The 19,599-nt window shown below is 36.9% G+C and overlaps 3 protein-coding genes, 1 long non-coding RNA gene and 2 other non-coding genes across 6 annotated transcripts; 3 read left to right on the top strand and 3 right to left on the bottom strand.

The window, feature by feature from the left end:
* The first annotated feature begins 918 nt into the window (after positions 1 to 918).
* LOC18028548 lies at positions 919 to 3,383 on the top strand. Its single transcript, XM_006414331.2, has 6 exons — positions 919 to 1,381; positions 1,612 to 1,823; positions 2,207 to 2,435; positions 2,564 to 2,649; positions 2,754 to 2,845; positions 2,933 to 3,383. Exons 1-6 carry the CDS (start codon positions 1,034 to 1,036, stop codon positions 3,175 to 3,177), a joined length of 1,212 nt encoding a protein of 403 aa, XP_006414394.1. The 5' UTR covers positions 919 to 1,033; the 3' UTR covers positions 3,178 to 3,383.
* A 136-nt stretch (positions 3,384 to 3,519) lies between these two features.
* Positions 3,520 to 3,593, top strand: TRNAT-AGU. Its single transcript has one exon. It is a non-coding gene; the product is annotated as a tRNA-Thr (tRNA).
* A 3,554-nt stretch (positions 3,594 to 7,147) lies between these two features.
* On the top strand, positions 7,148 to 10,555 carry LOC18028547 (two-component response regulator ARR2). Its single transcript, XM_006414330.2, has 6 exons — positions 7,148 to 7,637; positions 8,169 to 8,321; positions 8,412 to 8,798; positions 8,888 to 8,964; positions 9,051 to 10,085; positions 10,170 to 10,555. Exons 1-6 carry the CDS (start codon positions 7,478 to 7,480, stop codon positions 10,227 to 10,229), a joined length of 1,872 nt encoding a protein of 623 aa, XP_006414393.1. The 5' UTR covers positions 7,148 to 7,477; the 3' UTR covers positions 10,230 to 10,555.
* A 2,351-nt stretch (positions 10,556 to 12,906) lies between these two features.
* Positions 12,907 to 15,953, bottom strand: LOC18028546 (COBRA-like protein 7). The gene is made up of 2 exons (XM_006414329.2): positions 15,260 to 15,953; positions 12,907 to 14,581 (listed from the first exon to the last, which is right to left on the bottom strand). Exons 1-2 carry the CDS (start codon positions 15,822 to 15,824, stop codon positions 13,155 to 13,157), a joined length of 1,992 nt encoding a protein of 663 aa, XP_006414392.1. The 5' UTR covers positions 15,825 to 15,953; the 3' UTR covers positions 12,907 to 13,154.
* A 1,006-nt stretch (positions 15,954 to 16,959) lies between these two features.
* Positions 16,960 to 17,062, bottom strand: LOC112082481. The gene has a single exon (XR_002897155.1). It is a non-coding gene; the product is annotated as a U6 spliceosomal RNA (small nuclear RNA).
* Positions 17,063 to 18,114: 1,052 nt separating this feature from the next.
* On the bottom strand, positions 18,115 to 19,235 carry LOC18031066. Its single transcript, XR_002897031.1, has 3 exons — positions 18,920 to 19,235; positions 18,567 to 18,648; positions 18,115 to 18,460 (listed from the first exon to the last, which is right to left on the bottom strand). It is a non-coding gene; the product is annotated as an uncharacterized LOC18031066 (long non-coding RNA).
* Between the last annotated feature and the right edge of the window lie 364 nt (positions 19,236 to 19,599).

The raw sequence follows: 19,599 nt of genomic DNA, 5'->3' as shown, positions 1-19,599 counted from the left end.
AAAATGCAAGAAGATTTATATTTCAGCAATAAACTATATGTTTTATTAAATTTTTTTCTTTTTCTTTTCTTACAAACTATTTATAGATTAATTGTTTTATGAAGTTCTTGTTTCATTTTTTTATTATTTTAATTTTGAAAAAAATATAAAAAGATATATTTTAAAAAGTTAGACGCGGACATCCAAATTGATTGGTCCGGCACAGCTAAGATCAGAACCGATACTTGCACCAAACATCCAAGTGGAAACGATCAGATCAAAGGATTGATAAAATGCAACTTTGATGGAAGTTTTTATAACAAAAAGATAGATATATGCTCAAACAGGCTGGATTTACCGAGATGATCGAGGGTTTTTTTCTTGGGAGCCAAAGGGAGTTAAAACATTTACACCATTGCCTCCTCAATCTCAAGCTTTGTTGGTGGGGCTATGCATGATTTATGGTCAAAGGATATTGTCAAAAATGCGCACATTTTGGCGATCAAAAGTAGATCTTATTGTGGAAGTCCCGGTTTGAAGAAGTTATACTCCGTTGGATTCCAATATAAATCAAACAAAGCTGCAAACTGCAAAGATTTTGTCGAAGTTGGAGTCATTACCATAACATAGTTTGATTCATGTCTCATTTTTATGTTCCAATCTCAATTAATCCTGTAATTACTTGAACACTTGATTGTGTATTAAAATCATTCATTAATGAAATAAATAGATGTTGGAAGTTGGAACCGCAGAGCCCACAAAGCCCAAGGAAAAGAAGTAAACAGAGCACTAATTATGTTGTACAACATAATACTCGTATTAATTCGCACGAATTAAACGCGTTACCGTTTTAATTACAGTAATAATCCATCAAAAACACAGAATCAATCAAATCTCATCATCAACATAAACATCTTTGACTGCTCTCTCTTAATTCACTAAAAAAGTCTAAAACCCTAACATCACCCCTTTTTCAAACTGCGTGAGACCGAAGAAGAAGAAGAAGACGAAGAATAGATACTCAAGCATCTACACACCACCGCAACTACTAAGAATGTCGACTACCCGTAGATTCCGCGGCGGCGAGAATCGATTTTACAACCCACCTCCGATGAGGAAACGGCAACAGGAGCGGGAGAAGAAGAGACTTGAAGAAGAGGAGGAAGAGAAGAGGAAGGCCAAGGAGATGCTCGATCGAACACAGATTACGCCGTCTTCTTCGTCGGAGAAGGAGATGAATCGAACCTTATCCGTTGCTGGATCGCCTGATGAGTGCTCGACCTCCGATTGCTCCGTTCCGGGTCGGGTCTCCACCACCACCACCACCACCGAAAGTTCGTCAAATTTGGGTCGGTTTCTGGAGTGCACCACCCCCGTTGTTCATACCCAATACTTGCCTATGGTAATACTCCGATTTTTGAATCGAAGACTTGGGTTTTGTTCAAAATTTCATTTTGGGGGAAGCTTCACAGATACGAATCAGAAATGTTAACATTGGGTTTCAGGTTTTAGAAATATCCCGTGTGTTTAGGATTATTGGGCAGAATTAGAAACATGTTAAGCTAGAAATTTAGAATTACAAGTATGATGCTTTTTGTGTGCTCACTAATAGTTTGTGTTATATTGCTTCAGACAAGCATCAAGGGGTGGAGAACCCGCGAGCCAGAGCATTGTCCCTATTTCTTGCTGAATGATTTGTGGGATTCATTCGAGGAGTGGAGCGCCTATGGTGTCGGTGTTCCTCTTCTCTTAAACGGGATCGATTCGGTTGTTCAGTATTATGTTCCTTATCTCTCTGGCATTCAGCTTTATGAAGACCCATCTAGAGCCTGCACAAGTAGGAGGTAAGTTTTCTTCCCCATCATTTTGCTTATATCCATATGATTCATATCATTTATGAGTGATCTGGTTCTCTGCTCGTGAGGAACTGAAGTAGGCAAGTTGATTTTTGTCAGTTATGTTCGGAAATGAAGCCACATCTTTTCCTTGGTTGTTCTTATTGTTTGAACGCTTGTTATTTAGTCTGATAGGGAAAAAACCAACTTCTAAAACTGTTCTATGCTAGATTCCCTAGAGATGTTCATTCGGGTGACTAAAACACAACACTTTTCACGCCCTCAACATTAGTCAGTGGACTGCGTTATTTGGCTCTCTCTTAATTCTCAATTGGTTTCTGCCTTGTAGATTTATAAAAGACTGTTTTTTTTTTTTAAATGTGTGTTAACAGGAGAGCTGGCGAGGAAAGTGATGGTGATTCGCCTAGAGGCATGAGTAGCGATGGCAGCAATGACTGTAGAGACATATCTCAGAACTTATACAGAGTCTCTTTGGAAGAGAAGCCATTCGTTGGTTCTTCGAGTGATGAGAGTGAAGTCGGCAGTAACTCTCCTGGTGACCTCGTCTTTGAGTATCTTGAGGCTGCTATGCCATTTGGCCGGGAACCATTGACCGACAAGGCAAGTTTATTATCTCTGCTTATAAATTGGAACAAAAATTGGACCGGCCTCGATTAACATGTTATATTCGCATAGTGTTAAGAACGTTATTTTCTGTCTCATAATTATTTATAACCTTAAAAATGCAGATCTCAAACCTATCATCACAATTTCCAGCACTCAGAACATACAGGAGCTGTGATCTATCGCCTTCGAGTTGGGTCTCTGTTGCTTGGTACTCTATCCAACCCGTCATTTCACACATTTTCACGAGTTTCTTTTTCCAGATCTCTCTCTCTCTCTCTAAATAGTTTTTTTTTTTTCCTCACTTTCATGAAGGTACCCGATATACCGTATACCATTAGGTCAATCATTACAAAACCTCGACGCTTGCTTCTTAACATTCCACTCCTTATCAACACCCTCTCGAGGTAAGCCATCTCTGCATACATTATAAAACGTTTTCTAAAAACAAGCTTATAAAAGCTTCACAAATCACTCTTATATTATTTTGCAAGGTACAAGCAATGAGGACAGTCAAAGCTCAAGCAAATCGGCTGCACCATCGAAGCTTCCATTGCCCTCTTTTGGTCTGGCTTCTTACAAGTTTAAGATGTCGGTGTGGAGTCCAGAGAGTGATGTGGAGGAGAACCAGAGAGTGGGGACTTTGCTACGAGCAGCTGAAGAGTGGCTGAGGCGGTTGAAGGTCATGTTACCGGACTTTAGACATTTCGTAACGCATAATGGTTCGGCGTGGAGATGAAAATTTATAGTCATTTCCAAGATCTGAACTAATAAATAAGGAGTGATATATAGCAAAAGTGAAACGTTTTTAAGCTACTTTTGTTTGTTTTTGAAAAGAAAGGAGAATATGTATAGACGGTGATGATAGTACACATTTGTTATGTTACTATGGAGGCTTTGTTATGTAATTGTTACAGATTTGGAAGAGTAAAAGAGAGAGCTTCTTTTCCGTTCATGTGATTGCTTTGTAGTTTTGTTTTCAGTGCAGATCTTGTATAATGCTGAGGAAATCGTATGAATGTATAGTTGATTACATTACATATCTATTACTATTTTGTTTTATGAATGTCCATATCAAGAAGCTCTCGTAGCTCAGTTGGTTAGAGCACCCGTTTAGTAAGCGGGAGGTCTTGAGTTCGACTCTCAACGAGAGCATATTTTCATTACCCTTTATATTTTTTCTCATTTTCTGATGCATTTTTTTCTTTGGTTTATTATACTGTACATGGTATATTTTGTCCTTGAAGAGTTGCGTACAATAATTGTCATTCTTTTGATAGCTACGTTACGTACGTCCTCTTTTCTTCGGACAGACCATTACACCTCAAAATTTAACTACCATTATTTATTCTCTCATTTATAAGATTTAAATTTATTACAGTGATTCTTGACCAAAAAAATAATTTAATCACAGTGATATTGATTCTCTCTCACATCTGGTTATCTTGGCTCACTCAATTATCAATCGCCAACTCTTGTGTTAATAAATAAAAAAAATTGGTTCAACCACACTTGTGTTAATAATATGGATGCCTCTTTATCTATTTATTCGTTTTAGATTGACAAAAATAAAACTCAATCTACATATCTATTGAGCTAACTCATATTGTTTTTTTCAAAAATGTTTTAAATATTTGAAACACGAACAAACAAATTTGATTCCACTCGACGATAATTGTTGATACACAAAACGAAACAAATTTAACTCTTTCCAAACCGAACCAAACCAAACGTCTTGGTTAATTTTCGTAAGATTGTTTTCAGACAAAAATTCGACGAACTGGAAAAACCGGACCAAGTATCTGATTAAACCGATTGCCCATGGCCCCATATATAGATAGAGAGGTCAGCTCGATAATTGCAAATAACGTCAATATCCACCAAAAAGTTGGGTCAAAGATGGTTTCAATTGGCTAAAGTGGTGGCTGGATTCACATGTGACACTTAATTTTCATATAATGTTTTGATTATTCTTATCCCCACTTACCATCGACACGTTTCATCACGGGGAAGCTCCTCCCCCAAAATAGACATTACAACAACTATTAATTTTGTGGTCACTAACTTTGAGTTGTTTTAATAACAACCTTGATAATAACAGAATAAAATCGCATCAACACCTCTATCAATTACCAAATAATATTAATTTTATAGATAAATGAGTTATTAACAACAAATAACCAACACATAAATCTCTTGGAGAAATAATAGGAAGAATCGGATACAATTTCCTTACATAGATTTAATTAAGATGATCGTAATGGTTAACCACTCGGTTGTGATTTAAGTATTTTGAATGTTTTTTAAGTAGCGTACAACTTTTTTAGTGCCATTTTTGATCATTTTTTTATATGTGAATGTTTTTAGTGGCAAGAAAAGCTATACGTATATATTTTAGTGACAAGAAAATTAATCTGTAGATGTTTTTAGTGGCCAGAAACAAATCATTTTCAAATAGTGGATAACAATTACGCTTATATATAATCATACTTGCAAAGCTTAATTTATATAATCTCAACATTTGCCCTCCATGCATATATTGGAACATGTTCGTCGTCTTCTTATCACTCCTACCAAGTTGTATTCCAATATGTATGGATAATTTATAAAAAATGTAACTAGATATTTTGACATTGTGGTTGAAGAAAAGGGCTCATGAGTTTTGTAGTGGAAAGCAAACATGGGAGGAGATCCACCAATATCACTTACCAAAGTCACATAGTGCGTTGCCGCCACTTTTCCCAATGTTATTGGACACGTACGTTAAACAAATGTGATATTCAAACCTTGTCTGCAAATGTTCAAAAAAAAAAAACATATGTGATATGCATCTCTTAAGTTTCTTATTTTTATTTTAAGTTTTGACCATATAGTGGCAATGCATTTGTGAACTTTTTTGTTTGTTTTGCTATTCTAGCTTAATAACAAAAAGTTTTAAAAAGAAAGTTGGATGATGTTTGATATATCGAATTGAATCGAACAAAACAATTTTTAACAAAAAAAAAACTTTAACGTTCAATTAGTTTAATTTAGGCATATAAATCTAACTAGCTAATATTAAATTTTAGTTATTAATTATAGGGAAAAATTAGGAATTATTAGTAATATTTAAAGCATTGGCAATAAGCAGTTGGTTAATCGAGCATTTTCTTTGATAAAATGTATATGCATGTTTTTTTTTTTAAAAAATGTACATGCTTGTTTCAGAGTTAATTGTGTTATACAACCACGAAAATATTCTACACATATACGTGGTTGTGTGTACATGTAGTACTGTTTTTAGAGAATGCGTTGCCTTAATCATATGCTTGAATGTGCGTTGTTGTATTATTATGTTCCATCTAATGAAAGCTTATATTATATATGTATTTTGGCCATTAATTTAATGCATGTAGGTCACAGACTCATAAGTTATTAAGATAGATGGCATGGCTTATTATTTATAATAAAATCGACTATAATTCTAGCAAACTGTAAGATGATGCAAGAAAATAGGCCCTAAAAGCAAAAAGATTTTATTTTTTCCAACAAAGCAAAAAGATTGGAGAACAATAATAATGATAATATAATTTGTTAAGGTTAGATTTATAAAATAAGTTAATTTATGTTTTCATGTATGAGCTGTATCCACGCATCAAGGGTCTCTGGACCCACTTTTCTCTCAATTATTATAAGTTCCGTACCCCAAAGTTTTAAAATAATATAACATCAACCTCACATATTTTGATATCTTACCAAAATTACCCATATTTTGAGCTCTACGGATACGACATTATCATTAGTTTTTTCCTTCTGTATAGAGTAAATTTCATTTGACGTGCTGTAAGATCATCTGACATAACAATAACATGAGCAACGACAACAAAAGACTATATTCAAACGTTATATCGTATCAATTGTGTTGTGCTATGTTTTGCAACAGATATTATTTATCAGTTCTGCATAAAAATTTGAACAACATAGAAAAAACATATTCAAAAAAAGAAAAGAAAAAAAGCAAATTCATATATATACGTTAGACAATGCAATCTCCGTATTTATTTTAAAAATACACTATAAGTTACATATTTACACATAAAAATCATAGAAGTAAGTTAAAAAGTTAAAAGAAGCAAATTTTGAATATAACTAATTTAACTAAACATCGATCGATTTCTCTTAAACATAAATAAATAAATAACAATCATTTGTACGTTGTACCTCAATTATATTTCAATAGTCTATTTAAGTTTGTTTGGTGTTATATGACCAAGAATAAAAGATCTTCTAGTTTCTTAAAATAGGTAAGAGGATTTGTCATATAGATCAAAATTGTAATTCCAATGATGTTATCTACATATATTGTTGTTGTTTTTCTTTGATTGTTGTAAATGTCTTGATTAACAAAATTATTTGTTTTTCTTGGTTTACAAATAATATCAGGTATAAATACAGGTTTCAATCAGAGATCTTCACCGGGTTTTTGGATTTATGTTAGTGAATTTATAAGATGATGCATTTTGAGAAAGAATATAAAGAAAGTAAAGTTGCCAAAGGTACATATGATCTAATATATCTGGAGAAGAGTTAAAAAAAAATAAAGGGGCATCTCTGCACAACGTATATACGACAGAGACGTGTATATATAACTTAAAATAATACTGTATAAACATTTCCATATATTTTCAGATTTAAATTTAAAAATTATTTTACAGAACAGAACCTCTTAAAAGAAAAAGAAAAAAAAAAATCTGTAAACAGAGAAATCGAGCTTGAAGCTGAGAGACAAAGCCATGCTTTCTTCAACTCTCACATCTCATCTCACCCAAGCATAAATCTTTCTTTCCACTTATTTTTTTCAAAATTTACCCGCAAAATTATCAATTTTTTTTTCCTAATTCTCATCATCTTGGTATCAAAATTTTCTTACTTTTTTGTTTGTCATCTCCAATCTTTCGAATCAAAACCACGTCAATTCCACTTTTGTTTTGGGTTTCTAGGCATATATTCTCTTATTGTTCAAGCTTTTGTGTCTCTTCTTTCGCTTTATTGGACAAGAGATGATAAATCCGGGTCACGGAAGAGGACCCGATTCGAGTGTTGTTGGTGGGTCGTCGAACTCTGACCCGTTTCCGGCGGGTCTTCGAGTTCTCGTCGTCGACGATGACAAAACTTGTCTTAAGATCTTAGAGAGGATGCTCATGAATTGTCTCTACAGAGGTACGATTTCCAAAATTTCGTTTTTTAACTTTTAATCTGAATGTATATCTAATCTCAAAGGCTGTATGGTCTTTCTTGATGATTTAAATAGTTCTTCTGGTCCAATTTGCGGATTTTTTTTTTGTAAAATTTTGTGGATAATTATGGTTATTAATACGGTGGTTGACTATGCCAAATATAGAAAAACGATCTTTGAATTTGACTAGAAATTTTTTCACCAAGTGTTTGAATCACTGTTAGATTCAAGAGTTATATAAGTTCAGTGTTGTGTTCCAAATCATTAAGTGATCAGGTTATAAAGATTCTTCATTTGAGGTTTTATTTCAAGAGATCTCTTAGTTCTCAAGACGAGTGTGATTGAAATTTCTGAAATTTTGTCGAAAAGATCAAAACTTGGGGATTCTGGTATTTCATTTGATCGATTTTAATGTAGTTTTGTCTATTCTCGTTCTTTAAATTTTTGTCTTTGGTGCTATACTTTGACTAAAGTTTTCTGTTTTTTACTCTGATTCTGTTTTTGTTTTTGAACAGTAACGAAATGTAACAGAGCAGAGATCGCATTGTCTATGCTCCGTAAAAACAAGAATGGTTTCGATATTGTCATCAGCGATGTTCATATGCCTGACATGGATGGCTTCAAGCTCCTCGAACACGTTGGTCTAGAGATGGATTTACCTGTTATCAGTAAGTTTATATTCACCCCTTAAAACATCTCAATCGATTTTTATCATTCTCTTGAGATCTGAAACATTTTGAAAACCATTTTGGTTTTAGTGATGTCTGCGGATGATTCAAAGAGCGTTGTGTTGCAAGGAGTGACTCACGGTGCAGTGGATTACCTAATCAAACCAGTACGTATCGAGGCTCTGAAGAATATATGGCAGCATGTGGTGAGGAAGAAGAGAAACGTTTCAGAACATTCAGGAAGTGTTGAAGATGTTGGTGGAGGAGACAGGCAACAGCAGAGGAATGATGCTGATAACAACTCGTCTTCTGCTAATGAAGGGAATTGGAGGAGCTCGAGGAAGAGGAAAGAAGAGGAAGTAGAAGAACAGGGAGAAGATAAAGAGGACACGTCGAGCTTGAAGAAACCACGTGTGGTTTGGTCTGTTGAGTTGCATCAACAGTTTGTTGCTGCTGTGAATCAGCTCGGTGTTGACAGTAAGAGAGAAGAAATAAACTTGTTTTGCTTATGCATTTTGTGTGTGCAAATGTTAGTTTTAAGGTCTAATCTTTAACATATAATGCAGAAGCGGTTCCTAAGAAGATCTTAGAGATGATGAATGTACCAGGGCTAACACGAGAAAACGTAGCCAGTCACCTCCAGGTAGATATGTGACTTAAATATAGTATCACTATCACATTCTCTGTTGTTAATGTGTGCTAAGATTTGGGGACATTGTGGAATTGCAGAAGTACAGGATATATCTAAGACGGCTTGGAGGAGTATCACAGCACCAGGGTGGTAATATGAACCATTCGTTTATGAATGTTCAAGATCCTCTTTCTACGTTGAATGGATTTGATCTTCAAGCTTTAGCTGTTGCTGGTCAGAGCCTCGCACATCTTCAAGCAGCTGGCCATGGCCGGTCTTCACTCACTAAACCGGGGATGTCTGTTCCACCTCTTGCAGATCAAAGAAGCATCTTCAGCTTCGAGAACCCGAAAACAAGACAGACCATGAACCTTGTTGGTAATAACAAGCAGATGAATCTGCTTCACGGTGTCCCAACGGGAATGGAACCGAAACAATTCACAGGCAGTCACATGCGCGTGCAGCAAAATGTTCAGAGTAGTGGAATGCTGATGCCTGTAGCGGATCAGCTACCTCGAGGAGGGCCAGCGATGTTACCGTCTCTCCGGCAACAGCCGATGTTGTCAAGCAGCGTTTCAAGGAGAAGTGATCTCACTGATGCTGTGGCCAGCAGCCGAGTGTTACCAGCCACTACACATTCGGTCTTTAACAGCTTCCCTTTGGCAAGTGCCCCGGGGATATCGATTCCTGTGTCTGTTTCTTGCCAAGAAGAGGTCAACAGCTCAGACGCTAAAGGCGGTTCATTAGCTGCTACAGGGTTTGGTAACCCGAGCTACGACATATTCAGCGAGTTTCCTCAGCAAAACAACAACAACAACAAGCGGAACGATTGGGATCTGCGGAATATCGGTTTGGTCTACAATACTCATCAGGACACATCCGCTTTTTCAACTTCGGAAGCGTACTCTTCGTCTTCCACTCAGAGAAAAAGGCAGGAAGCAGAGTTAACGGAGCAGCAACATCAGCCGCTAAACCGGAGTCTGAATCACATGAACCAGGTTTACATGAATGGTGGTGGCTCGGTTAGAGTGAAGTCAGAGAGAGTGGCGGAGACCGTGACTTGTCCTCCTGCAATAACAATGTTTCACGAGCAGTATAATCAAGAAGATCTCTTGAGCGCTCTTCTCAAGCAGGTTCTCGTTTCTATACACAAAGCCTAAGTTATTATAAAACAAACTTTGCATTTGAAGCTTGGCACTTACTTTTATCAAATGCAGGAAGGTATTCCATCGGAGTTCGATTTTGACGGATACTCCATCGATAACATTCCGGTCTGACCTCAGATACTCTAAGAGTAGACTGCAAGATTCTTTGTAGAAAGAGACTACAAATGGCCATAATCAAAGGGAGATATAGAACGGCTTGTGTGTTGTATCTTTAGATGATATATAATCTGCAGGAAATTCAAAAGCAGATTATAGAAACCAATAATTACTTCTTCTTTTTCCTGGTTATTAGGAGTAATGTGAATTTCTTGGAGATATTTTGTATTTTTGTCCCGAGTCTTACATTGAGTTTTAGGAACATTTGTGTAAATATGTTTCTTATGCGTTTGTTGCTTCATAATAATAAAAGATACGGTGCTAATCCGATCATCAATGAATGAATCTACAAAACACAGGCTTGACAGTTTCTTGCTACTCTTAGATTGGTTCGGTCGTTTGTGAACTTGTATGGATACCGGTATGGAGGACTAGGGACAAATCAATGACCGAGAAAGAGTATATTAAGTATACATACTCTAATCAGAAACAATACAAGAATGGTAAACATATCTTCATAGCACCTATTATATATAGCTTCTTTTCCAACATAGCACCTATATATATATAGCGTCTTTAATGTTTTCTCTTTTTGTTTTCACTTAGAGATCAAACAACCAAAACAATGAGTGAAACTGAGCAAGAGAATTAGAGAGAAAGAGAGAGAGAGAGTGAGAAAAGAAGGAGAAACAAAAAAGAGTGAGAAAAGAGTGAGAACAAGAGAGTTTCTCAAACAAACCTGAGTGAGTTAATAAGAGAGAATGAAGAATGTCAACAGATCAACCTCTTAACCTTTAAGTTTCGGCATGCAGCTTTTACTAACTGAACTAGAAATCCCATTTTATATTTATTTAGCCGATTATTCAAGTTATATGTGTTATACTGCAAAAATCCGAATTGAAATCACGAAGTAAATTTATGAAATTATAAACGATATCTATGAAATAAATTTATGAAATTATAAGGTTTTCTTTTTTTTTTACAATGTTATTTCTTTTATTACAAGTCTATTTCTTTTATTACAAGGCTTTTCTACTGAACCATAAAATTTTATTTCAATTCATACGTAAACAATTTTATAAGCCCGCAAGTTTTATAAAAAATAGTTCCAACAATATGTTTGGCGACTGGGTCCTAAAAGAAACACACTTTGAAAATGTTATCTTATATAATAAGTATGATTTCTCTTAATTTCATTAACATGATCATGTACATATTAGCAAGTTAATCCTACTTTGACACGTATAAAAAGGATTTCTTCCAATTAGATTTTGATATGCATAAAACATTTTCTAATTTAGTTTTCTTTTTCTCTAGGTTTACTTGCGTCATGCTTGTGATTGAGAGTTTTATCTTGACAGGTTTATTGTACTATGTTGGAAATATTTCTCCTCATTAGTTTATATTCTCCGAGAATCAAATTTGAAGCTTTGTAGTGTAAAAACATTAATAATTCTTGATTATAACTACCGCAAGGGACTTTCACATCTAATTAATGAGATGTTAGATTTAAATTTAAAATTATTCAAAAAATTAAAAATGAAAAAACTGTATTTAACTCAGCTACTTTTTTACAGTTAGATTTTAACAAATGTCAAACAAATTTTTTTTTCAGCAGTTTAAATACCTAAAATGGTAATCGAAATAGAGTCATACACTGCATGTTAAGTTGTCCGCTTTTATATTCTTCGTGCATGAAATGTGTAAAATGGAAAAAAATGTGAAAGCTTTTTTACATTCACAATCTACTCTATTCCAGATATAAGTCAGGCCACTCTTCTGATGTCGACACCATACGTGTGGTTCCTAGTGTGGTTCTTCTCACCACACGCTCCTGTTGCTCCTGCACCGTTTTTGCCACCTTTTACAGGATCTTCCTCCTCATCGGCTCCCGCTCCCGCTTCCGCTTCAGCCCCTACTCCCACCTCCGCTCCCACCCTCGGCCCCGCCCCCACTTTCGCCCCCATCTCCGCCCCCACTCCCGGCCCTGTCTCCGCCCCCTCTCCGCCCCCACTCCTGCCCACACCCCTGCACCCACTCCCGCTCCCGCTCCCGCCTCCGTTGCTGCCTCCACCTGATCAGCCACCACTACCATCATGTGATACTATTCAGTAGATATTTTGTCTTTTATATTATATTTTGTGAATTTTAGTTCTATCCAAACTTTATGATTGGTTATGAATTTGTTTTGTTTTCTGTAATAATTCATATGATTCAAAATCCTGCAAACTATGGTTCAAAACCATGAATATCCATCCAGTAACTATTTGGCAAATACAATGACTTGAGTAAATAAAGACTTGCTACAATTTAGGGTTCTTGATCGTCAAAAGCAGATTATAGAAACCAATAGTTACTTCTTCTTTTTCTGGTTATTAGGAGTAATGTGAATTTCTTGGAGATATTTTGTATTTTTGTCCTGAGTCTCCTACATAAAGACTGAGGACATATAGGGTTCTTGATCGTCTAATTTGCAACAAATTAGCAATGTTTTTGCTTCTCTTCATTGAGTTTTAGGAACATTTGTGTAAATATTTTTCTTATGCGTTTGTTTCTTCATAATAATAAAGATACGGTAATAATCCGATCATCAATGAATGAATCCACAATATACAGTCTTGACAGTTTTTTGCTACTGCTTCTTAGATTGGTTCGGTCGTTTGTGAAATTGTATGGATACCGGACCGGTATGGAGGATTCAGAACAAATCAATGACCGAGAAAGAGTATATAAGTATACATACTGAAACTCTAATACAAGAATGGTAAACATATCTTCATAGCACTATATATTAGCTTCTTTTCCAACACACCACCAGCTGAAAAAGAATCGATTTGATTCTCTATTCCAAAAAAACCACAGATCTGGCCGGTTTTCAAGTAAACCGGGAAACAATCAAGAAACTGTATCGTCAACCCATCACAGGAGGCTTCAATACAGCTACACCCGGAGAAGCAAGAGAACCAAAACCGGTAATGCCAGGAGGAAAGCAGAGATATGTCTCCATTGGTGGCCGTTGCTCGTTGGCAGTATAGATGGGAGAGAACACTCCTCACCGTTGAAGAACACTTTGCTCGGGAAGCCATCTCCTCCACGGACATTGATTCCCGGAGTCAGTTTCTTGGTGAAGGAAACAACGGACTGTTGTTTCCCAGGAACCCTAGGGTTCTTCAAAGGATTGTCACCGTCTCTTTCTGCTACGAGATAGTTCAATCCGGGAAGACCCTCCATGAAGATAGTATTGTTCTCCCCGTTGATACCAAGTGTACTTGCGTTGAACGAGTAAGCTTTCTCGAAACCTGGTGCAGCGTTTTTCATCTGAAAAGCAGTAAACCAATCTGCAAAGTTTGTTTCTCCCCAGTTAAAGACTGTGATCCGAGCTGTCCACCCGCCTCGGTAGTCAGTAGCCAAGTGCCAGTTGATGCTAACTCCACAGTTATCCCCACAAGGCATTGGGTTTGGCACGGGCCGGTGTTTTAGAATAGACCAAGTCACGGTAAGTTCGGTTCGGTTCTCGAATGGAACCAGGAGAGCTTGTTGAGGGAGAAGAAGAGCCGGGGTGGTTGTGCTGCACGTGCGAGCCGCTTTGTTGCTTGAACACCCACAAGCGCAAGTCTTGCATGGTATGATCGAGTCATTGAAGTAGGCAGAGAACGATACACAGCATTTTGGAGTCGCGTCTTTTGGCTCGGTGATGTTACAGACCACCTGCCAGCTCGCGAAAGCTGTTCTGTTCGAAGGTAATCCACTAGGATCAATGAACTGGCTCGGGCTCACTCGAACAGGAGGGCCACACTTGTAGTCCGGGTTAAGTGTACCGTTGATACGCCAGTTCTGAGGAGGTGAAAGAGCAGAGATGTTAAGATCAGGAGGCATTTTGTACACCTGCATCTGGAAAGATGAGATCGACTTGCTAGGATCCATAGACCGTGGCAGAATCGTCCCGTTTCTACAGCAAAATGGGATACGGCCATACTCAGTATCATTATATTTCGTAAGAGGGAGGTCAATGATGGTTGGCCGTCTTGCACAGCTTAACACTTTGGAGAATTCAAGACCTTGATAGTACTTGGCTTGTGGGCCATTGATACAACCTGATGAATCAACAAGACTCGGGTAAGCACCTTTCATGGTGTTGATAAACTCATCTCGCATCCAGTCAAAACTTAGTTTCCAGTTATCCAGCCGGCCAAGCGGGTTATGGTTCTCCATGGTGACTTGTGCCAGATAATCTGATGCAGATGATCCGATCACATCGTACATGATAGTGAGATCTCCATTTTTTCGAGGAAGGAACTTATTATCAATGATGTCTGAGTTTTCATAGTCTGGATCCGGCATACAACATACTTGCAGAACATTTTTACCTGGCAAAACATAGAAAAATTGCAAGTAAACCACAAAGAAAGCAATAGTCAAAAAGAACAACACCCTTCAAACTTACTTATGCTTTGCAGCACACCACAATACAAAACGATTCCTAGAATCAATTGAAAAGATTAACTCTCCCACGTCAAGAAATATCTTTCATCAACAGATTCATATTTAGAATATGTGCTTAAAGTGGATCAATTCATATTCTATCACCTCAAATTCTTAAGGCTCCGATGATTACCCTTGAGTCTTGATCAGTCACAAAGAATCCAATGTGATAAGAATCCAATACAGACTCCACATTACATTTGACTAATTCAAACGTTAGGTGTAAAATAAGAAGCTAAACAAAACAATCAAGACTTTTTCCACGAGTGAGCACATGGGATCTAAACAAAGCGATTATTGCTGGAGTTTGACTCTCTCTAGTAATCTAAGCATTGCATAACTTTCTCCTTGATTATAGGGATCTACCACTAGATACTTCATCCTTAACATATCACAAACCAAGATCAGTAAACCCAACTCCTAAATATAGCAAACCAAGATCAGCCAAATCAGAGCTTAAATTACTATAAAATTCTAGCCATAAATCAAGGAACCTTGGAGCTTTGAGATACCAAACTCTTGGAAACTAAGATGATGTCATTGAGTATTTTTTTGTTAAAAACCTTTTTGGGTGGCTTTGGGACACTTCCATCCATCAGTAGCGAGAGTGAGATTCGTAGGAAGCGGCACATTCGGCGGCGCCACTCCGAACTGCGTCCCGACGAGCTCGACACGCGCTTGCATCTGGGTGACGTCACCGGCCGTCTGAATAGCCGACTTCAAATCCGACGACGGATAACCGGCGAATACGGTGCCGTTCCCGACTCTCGCCGGGAGGCTCGAGCCGTCGGAGAGCACGGCGTTGGAGGCGGAGACGAGAATCTCGCGGTGGGCGAATTTGACGAAGACGCGCCATGATTTGAGCTCGTCGTGGCCGTTGTTGAGCACAGTGATGAGAGATTCGAACCGGTACGGCTGATTGGTTGAGTCGGTGGGTGGGATCTTAGATCCCTTGGTGTGAGTGTACGAAACGAACACGCCGTTGCATAGATCGGAATCAGGAGGCGGAGACGGTGACGCAGGGGATGTATTGGGTTCGGATTGAGACGCCGTCAGGGGAATCGTGGCGACGAGGACGGAGAGTAGAAGTAACCGATGAATGGTTGAGTTAGTACGACTCAAATCCATTGAACCCTAAGAATCTATTTTCTTAGTAAGAAGAGAAGCTGTTTGTTTTGAATTTGAAAATTTTCAAAACTGAGAGAGGAGAGAAAGGTTAAAGAGATGATGGATCCATAAAGCGACCGCGTTAGTGAGTTTGAGATGAGCTGTAATGAAATGTGCGTATTGCAAATTCAAATTTCCAAAAGAGCCTCGATTAGAATTTTCTTGTCTCCTTTGAGTTTTTTTTTTTTTTTTTTTCTGAAACTCAAACCACTTTTTTATTTATTAGACAAATACATTGGTTGCATTAGTATACAAATGAAGAAGATCCGACGGAAAAAATAAAGGAAAACGAATAAAGAAGATAAGTGTTAAATATGAAATCTTCTAACGAACAATCCTAGTAGATCCGTTTTGATATATACTTTACGAGGTTCATGAATTAGAGCGAACATATGTGGAAAACTCACAAATGATCGTCAATTCACTGATTTTTGCAAAAAAAGGGCTAATCATCCTGATTTTATACCATATGGAGACAAATATAACGAGTTTGTCACTAACTATAAACATAACGGAAATACGCTGACGTAAGAAACCTTTTTTTTTGGTAAACACGCTAATGTAATTCTAAGAAATACGCGACGCATTTAGCAAAAGAAAAAAAAAAGAAATACGCGACGACTCTCTTGTAAACTAGAACATTTTGTTGTTTCAACCATAATTTTTTTTTTCCAGATTGTAAATTTTCAGATGTCATATCATTTGTACCATTAGCTACAAACTACGCGTTACACTCTTACGGCGAGATCTAATGTGTCCAACTATTCATATGTGAGAGAAATCAACACCACTCAAACTTTTTGACATTTTTTTTTTTTATAATTCAGTTATTCCGGCTAAATTAAGGGACTGCCGGCAGCGCAGCTAAAGATTATAAATCTGGATTATACACCACCGTATCATCTCTCCAACACCGACTAATCCTGGAGTTCGGAGAAACTTTGTGAATGCCCCGATGGCCAAATTAATTAAATGTTGTAATTCTGTTTCTACGGGAAGTTGATTCCTGGTCTAAACCAACAGAGCAACTCTCACCAAAGAAAGGAACCACCCACTACCACCACTTGGTTTAAAACACTTAAAAGTTAAAATAAAAATAAATTTGGATTATTTCTCGATTTGTGTGTTATCTTTACGCAGAGGCCATATTAATCTTTTTTATATCGTTCCAATTTTATCGGATATCTCTGAAAAGAGACAAATTTTTTGAATTCTTTACTTTCTGTATACACCACAAAAATATAATTTTCTGTATACTTTTTATGAGATTTTCCAAAGAGTTGCTCTATATTCTCCAACAAATTTGATGAAGGAGAAATAATTGGAGCCCAAGGTGTGTTGCTCTATAATTAACTGTCACCGCATCTTAAAGGGCTTCCCACATAAAATATCCAATTTTCTTTTACGTTTTAAGATTCCAAACATGTTCTTTAAGCAGGTTTATCGATGGTTTTTGCATGAGGTATCATTAGCAACCTCTCAATGAGCACCAAATAACCTCCAGATTACGTGGAATTAGGATTCCTATATCAAAAGGATAAGAAGCAAAAATCAAACCTGCTTACAAAGCTCTTAGCTTATTATATCTTTAAATCGTAAACGAATCGAACTTCAAAACAAATATGAAAGCCCAAACGAAATGAAAAGCCCAAAACATAAGTAAAACGTAAACCCCCACCACCACCCCCCACCCCCAAAGTAAGAGAGGCTACGTCAGAAAGTATAGTCAATCTTCCTTCGTTATAAGCTTAATGAAACAGAAAACCAATGAGAAATCTTCATGCCAGTCAAATACTATGTTGACTCAACCTTTAGTTTATTGCAGAAACCCATGTGAGTTTCTTATGCAATTTATTATTATTATTTTTTGTTAAAAAGTTCTTGATAAGAAATCTTTAGTTTATGTTGGTTTATTGGTAAAACCAGATATGGGTTTCTTTAAAAAAATGATCAAAAGGAAGATGACAAGAAATCCAATCCATTTTGTTTTCCAATTCATTTTCTTACTTTTGTCGACAAGAATATTGTTACTTGGAAGAGTTGAAGAATTGCTCTGGTCTTGCAACAAGCTGCATACAGCAGTTATCGACAATGATTTCGTTGTAGGTGATGCTTGGGTACTTTTTAGCAACTTCTTGGCAAAATTCCAAGAACAAACCATCAGCTAGTTTCGTGATGTTGGCCTTGTGCATTGCTGTAACTTTCTTCCTGTTATTCAAGTAGGCATACTCGAACGCATACTTTGCAATACGCTCCGAACAGAATTTTGTGATCACTTAGCATAACAATAAGTATCAGAAACATCTTGGATAATACCAGTGGCAATCCCATATAAAAAATAATGATGATCAATGTAAATCTATGAATGTCGACTTCAAGATCATGGACATATCACAATGACATCAACGTTCTCGTGATGAGAAGCTAAACCAAGCAAATTGAAACAGTTGACCAAAGACGCGAAGAGATCGAGCCATGTAAGTAGCCCAGAAGAAAACGACGGTCATTAAAGCCATGTAGCCTCCAAGGACAATTCATGTTGCGAAGATTTCTTTGAGTTTCCAGCTATCTGGTGTAGGAGAAGGCACAACTCTATCCTTTGAGATAGTCATGATTATTCCAGTTTTGTAATTATTAATGTTAAGTTAGCTATGTTCTCTTTTAGAAACAAGTTTTTAAAAGAGAGAAGAAAAAAAAACTCACCATCGTTTAAGATAGCAATGATCAAAACCATGAATGGCGAAAAGTCGAACTTCCATATTAGAGCAATGCACATGAACCCAAACTGTAAAAAAAAAAGGTTCAGAGACAGATCATGAAACAAAGAAAACATTTACTCAAGATAATGATTATTCAAGATTCAAGAATATATAAACATCTAAAACCGAATCATATGCATGCAAGAATCGAATCCAAACACCTAAAGCGAAATCCAAAATCCAGAATTCCAAATCAATCCCCAAAGAAAATCAAACCTTAAACCTACACCCAAATCAATTTACAAGGGACAAATATCACTTGTAAAGCATAAAAAGAAGATTGGTAAACGAAATTACATGTCACGAAAGGATTCAGAAGATCGGAATCTTCAGAATTTCTCATCAGTCAGATCAGTCGGTGATGCGCCGCCGCTGTTCAGGAGGAGATTGGAAGACAAGAAGGCGGCGGTGATGCGATTGTACACGGTCGAGGAAGACGCTCGTCGACGATGGACACCACGAGGAGGGATCGAGTAGGGATTGGAGAAGTCGAAAAGTCTTTCTCGACGAAGGAGAAGAAATGTTCGAGACAAAAAAAATTCTCAAACCAAAAAATTTTCCAACTCTGGAACCAATCACAATCTGCCACGCATCTAGGAAGGATCGATCCTTCAAATCCCTAAATTAGGATCGCTCCTTCTACTTAAACCTATTTTTCAATTAAAAAAAAATCTATTAATTGATTAGAAACTCATCGAGAAACCCTCAATAATCATGGTCTAAATGATTTGCTTTTCTTGGTTGTCACAGAAATCATCTGCCTCGTCACAAAGGTAAAGTTAATAAAAATAAATGATGATCTTATCTTCAACCGCAACTCGTACCACTTGCTAAACGGTAACCTATGATTTCTATATTTAATTTCTACACATAAACTTGCCGCTGCAAATAGTAATTTTTGAAAAATGTTGCAGAAAACGCAGCTTTACTAAACAAATATTAAGATCTTACAACGATGAAAAATGTTTCATGTTTTG

The sequence above is a fragment of the Eutrema salsugineum genome, unplaced genomic scaffold (assembly GCF_000478725.1).
Source record: "Eutrema salsugineum unplaced genomic scaffold, Eutsalg1_0 scaffold_1, whole genome shotgun sequence".
In the NCBI taxonomy this organism is placed as follows: Eukaryota; Viridiplantae; Streptophyta; class Magnoliopsida; order Brassicales; family Brassicaceae; genus Eutrema; species Eutrema salsugineum.
This window is presented reverse-complemented; position numbering and strand designations above follow the sequence as displayed.

Excerpts from the sequence above, each read along its gene's own strand:
- LOC18028546 (XM_006414329.2), bottom strand. The coding sequence starts at position 15,824 with ATGGATTTGAGTCGTACTAACTCAACCATTCATCGGTTACTTCTACTC. Across the intron at positions 14,582-15,259 it reads TCCCAAAGCCACCCAAAAAG|GTAAAAATGTTCTGCAAGTA; the intron begins GTTTTTAACAAA and ends ATGTTTTGCCAG.
- LOC18028547 (XM_006414330.2), top strand. The coding sequence starts at position 7,478 with ATGATAAATCCGGGTCACGGAAGAGGACCCGATTCGAGTGTTGTTGGT. Across the intron at positions 8,799-8,887 it reads GAATCAGCTCGGTGTTGACA|AAGCGGTTCCTAAGAAGATC; the intron begins GTAAGAGAGAAG and ends CATATAATGCAG. Across the intron at positions 8,965-9,050 it reads ACGTAGCCAGTCACCTCCAG|AAGTACAGGATATATCTAAG; the intron begins GTAGATATGTGA and ends GTGGAATTGCAG.
- LOC18028548 (XM_006414331.2), top strand. The coding sequence starts at position 1,034 with ATGTCGACTACCCGTAGATTCCGCGGCGGCGAGAATCGATTTTACAAC. Across the intron at positions 2,650-2,753 it reads AGTTGGGTCTCTGTTGCTTG|GTACCCGATATACCGTATAC; the intron begins GTACTCTATCCA and ends ACTTTCATGAAG. Across the intron at positions 2,846-2,932 it reads CTTATCAACACCCTCTCGAG|GTACAAGCAATGAGGACAGT; the intron begins GTAAGCCATCTC and ends TTATTTTGCAAG.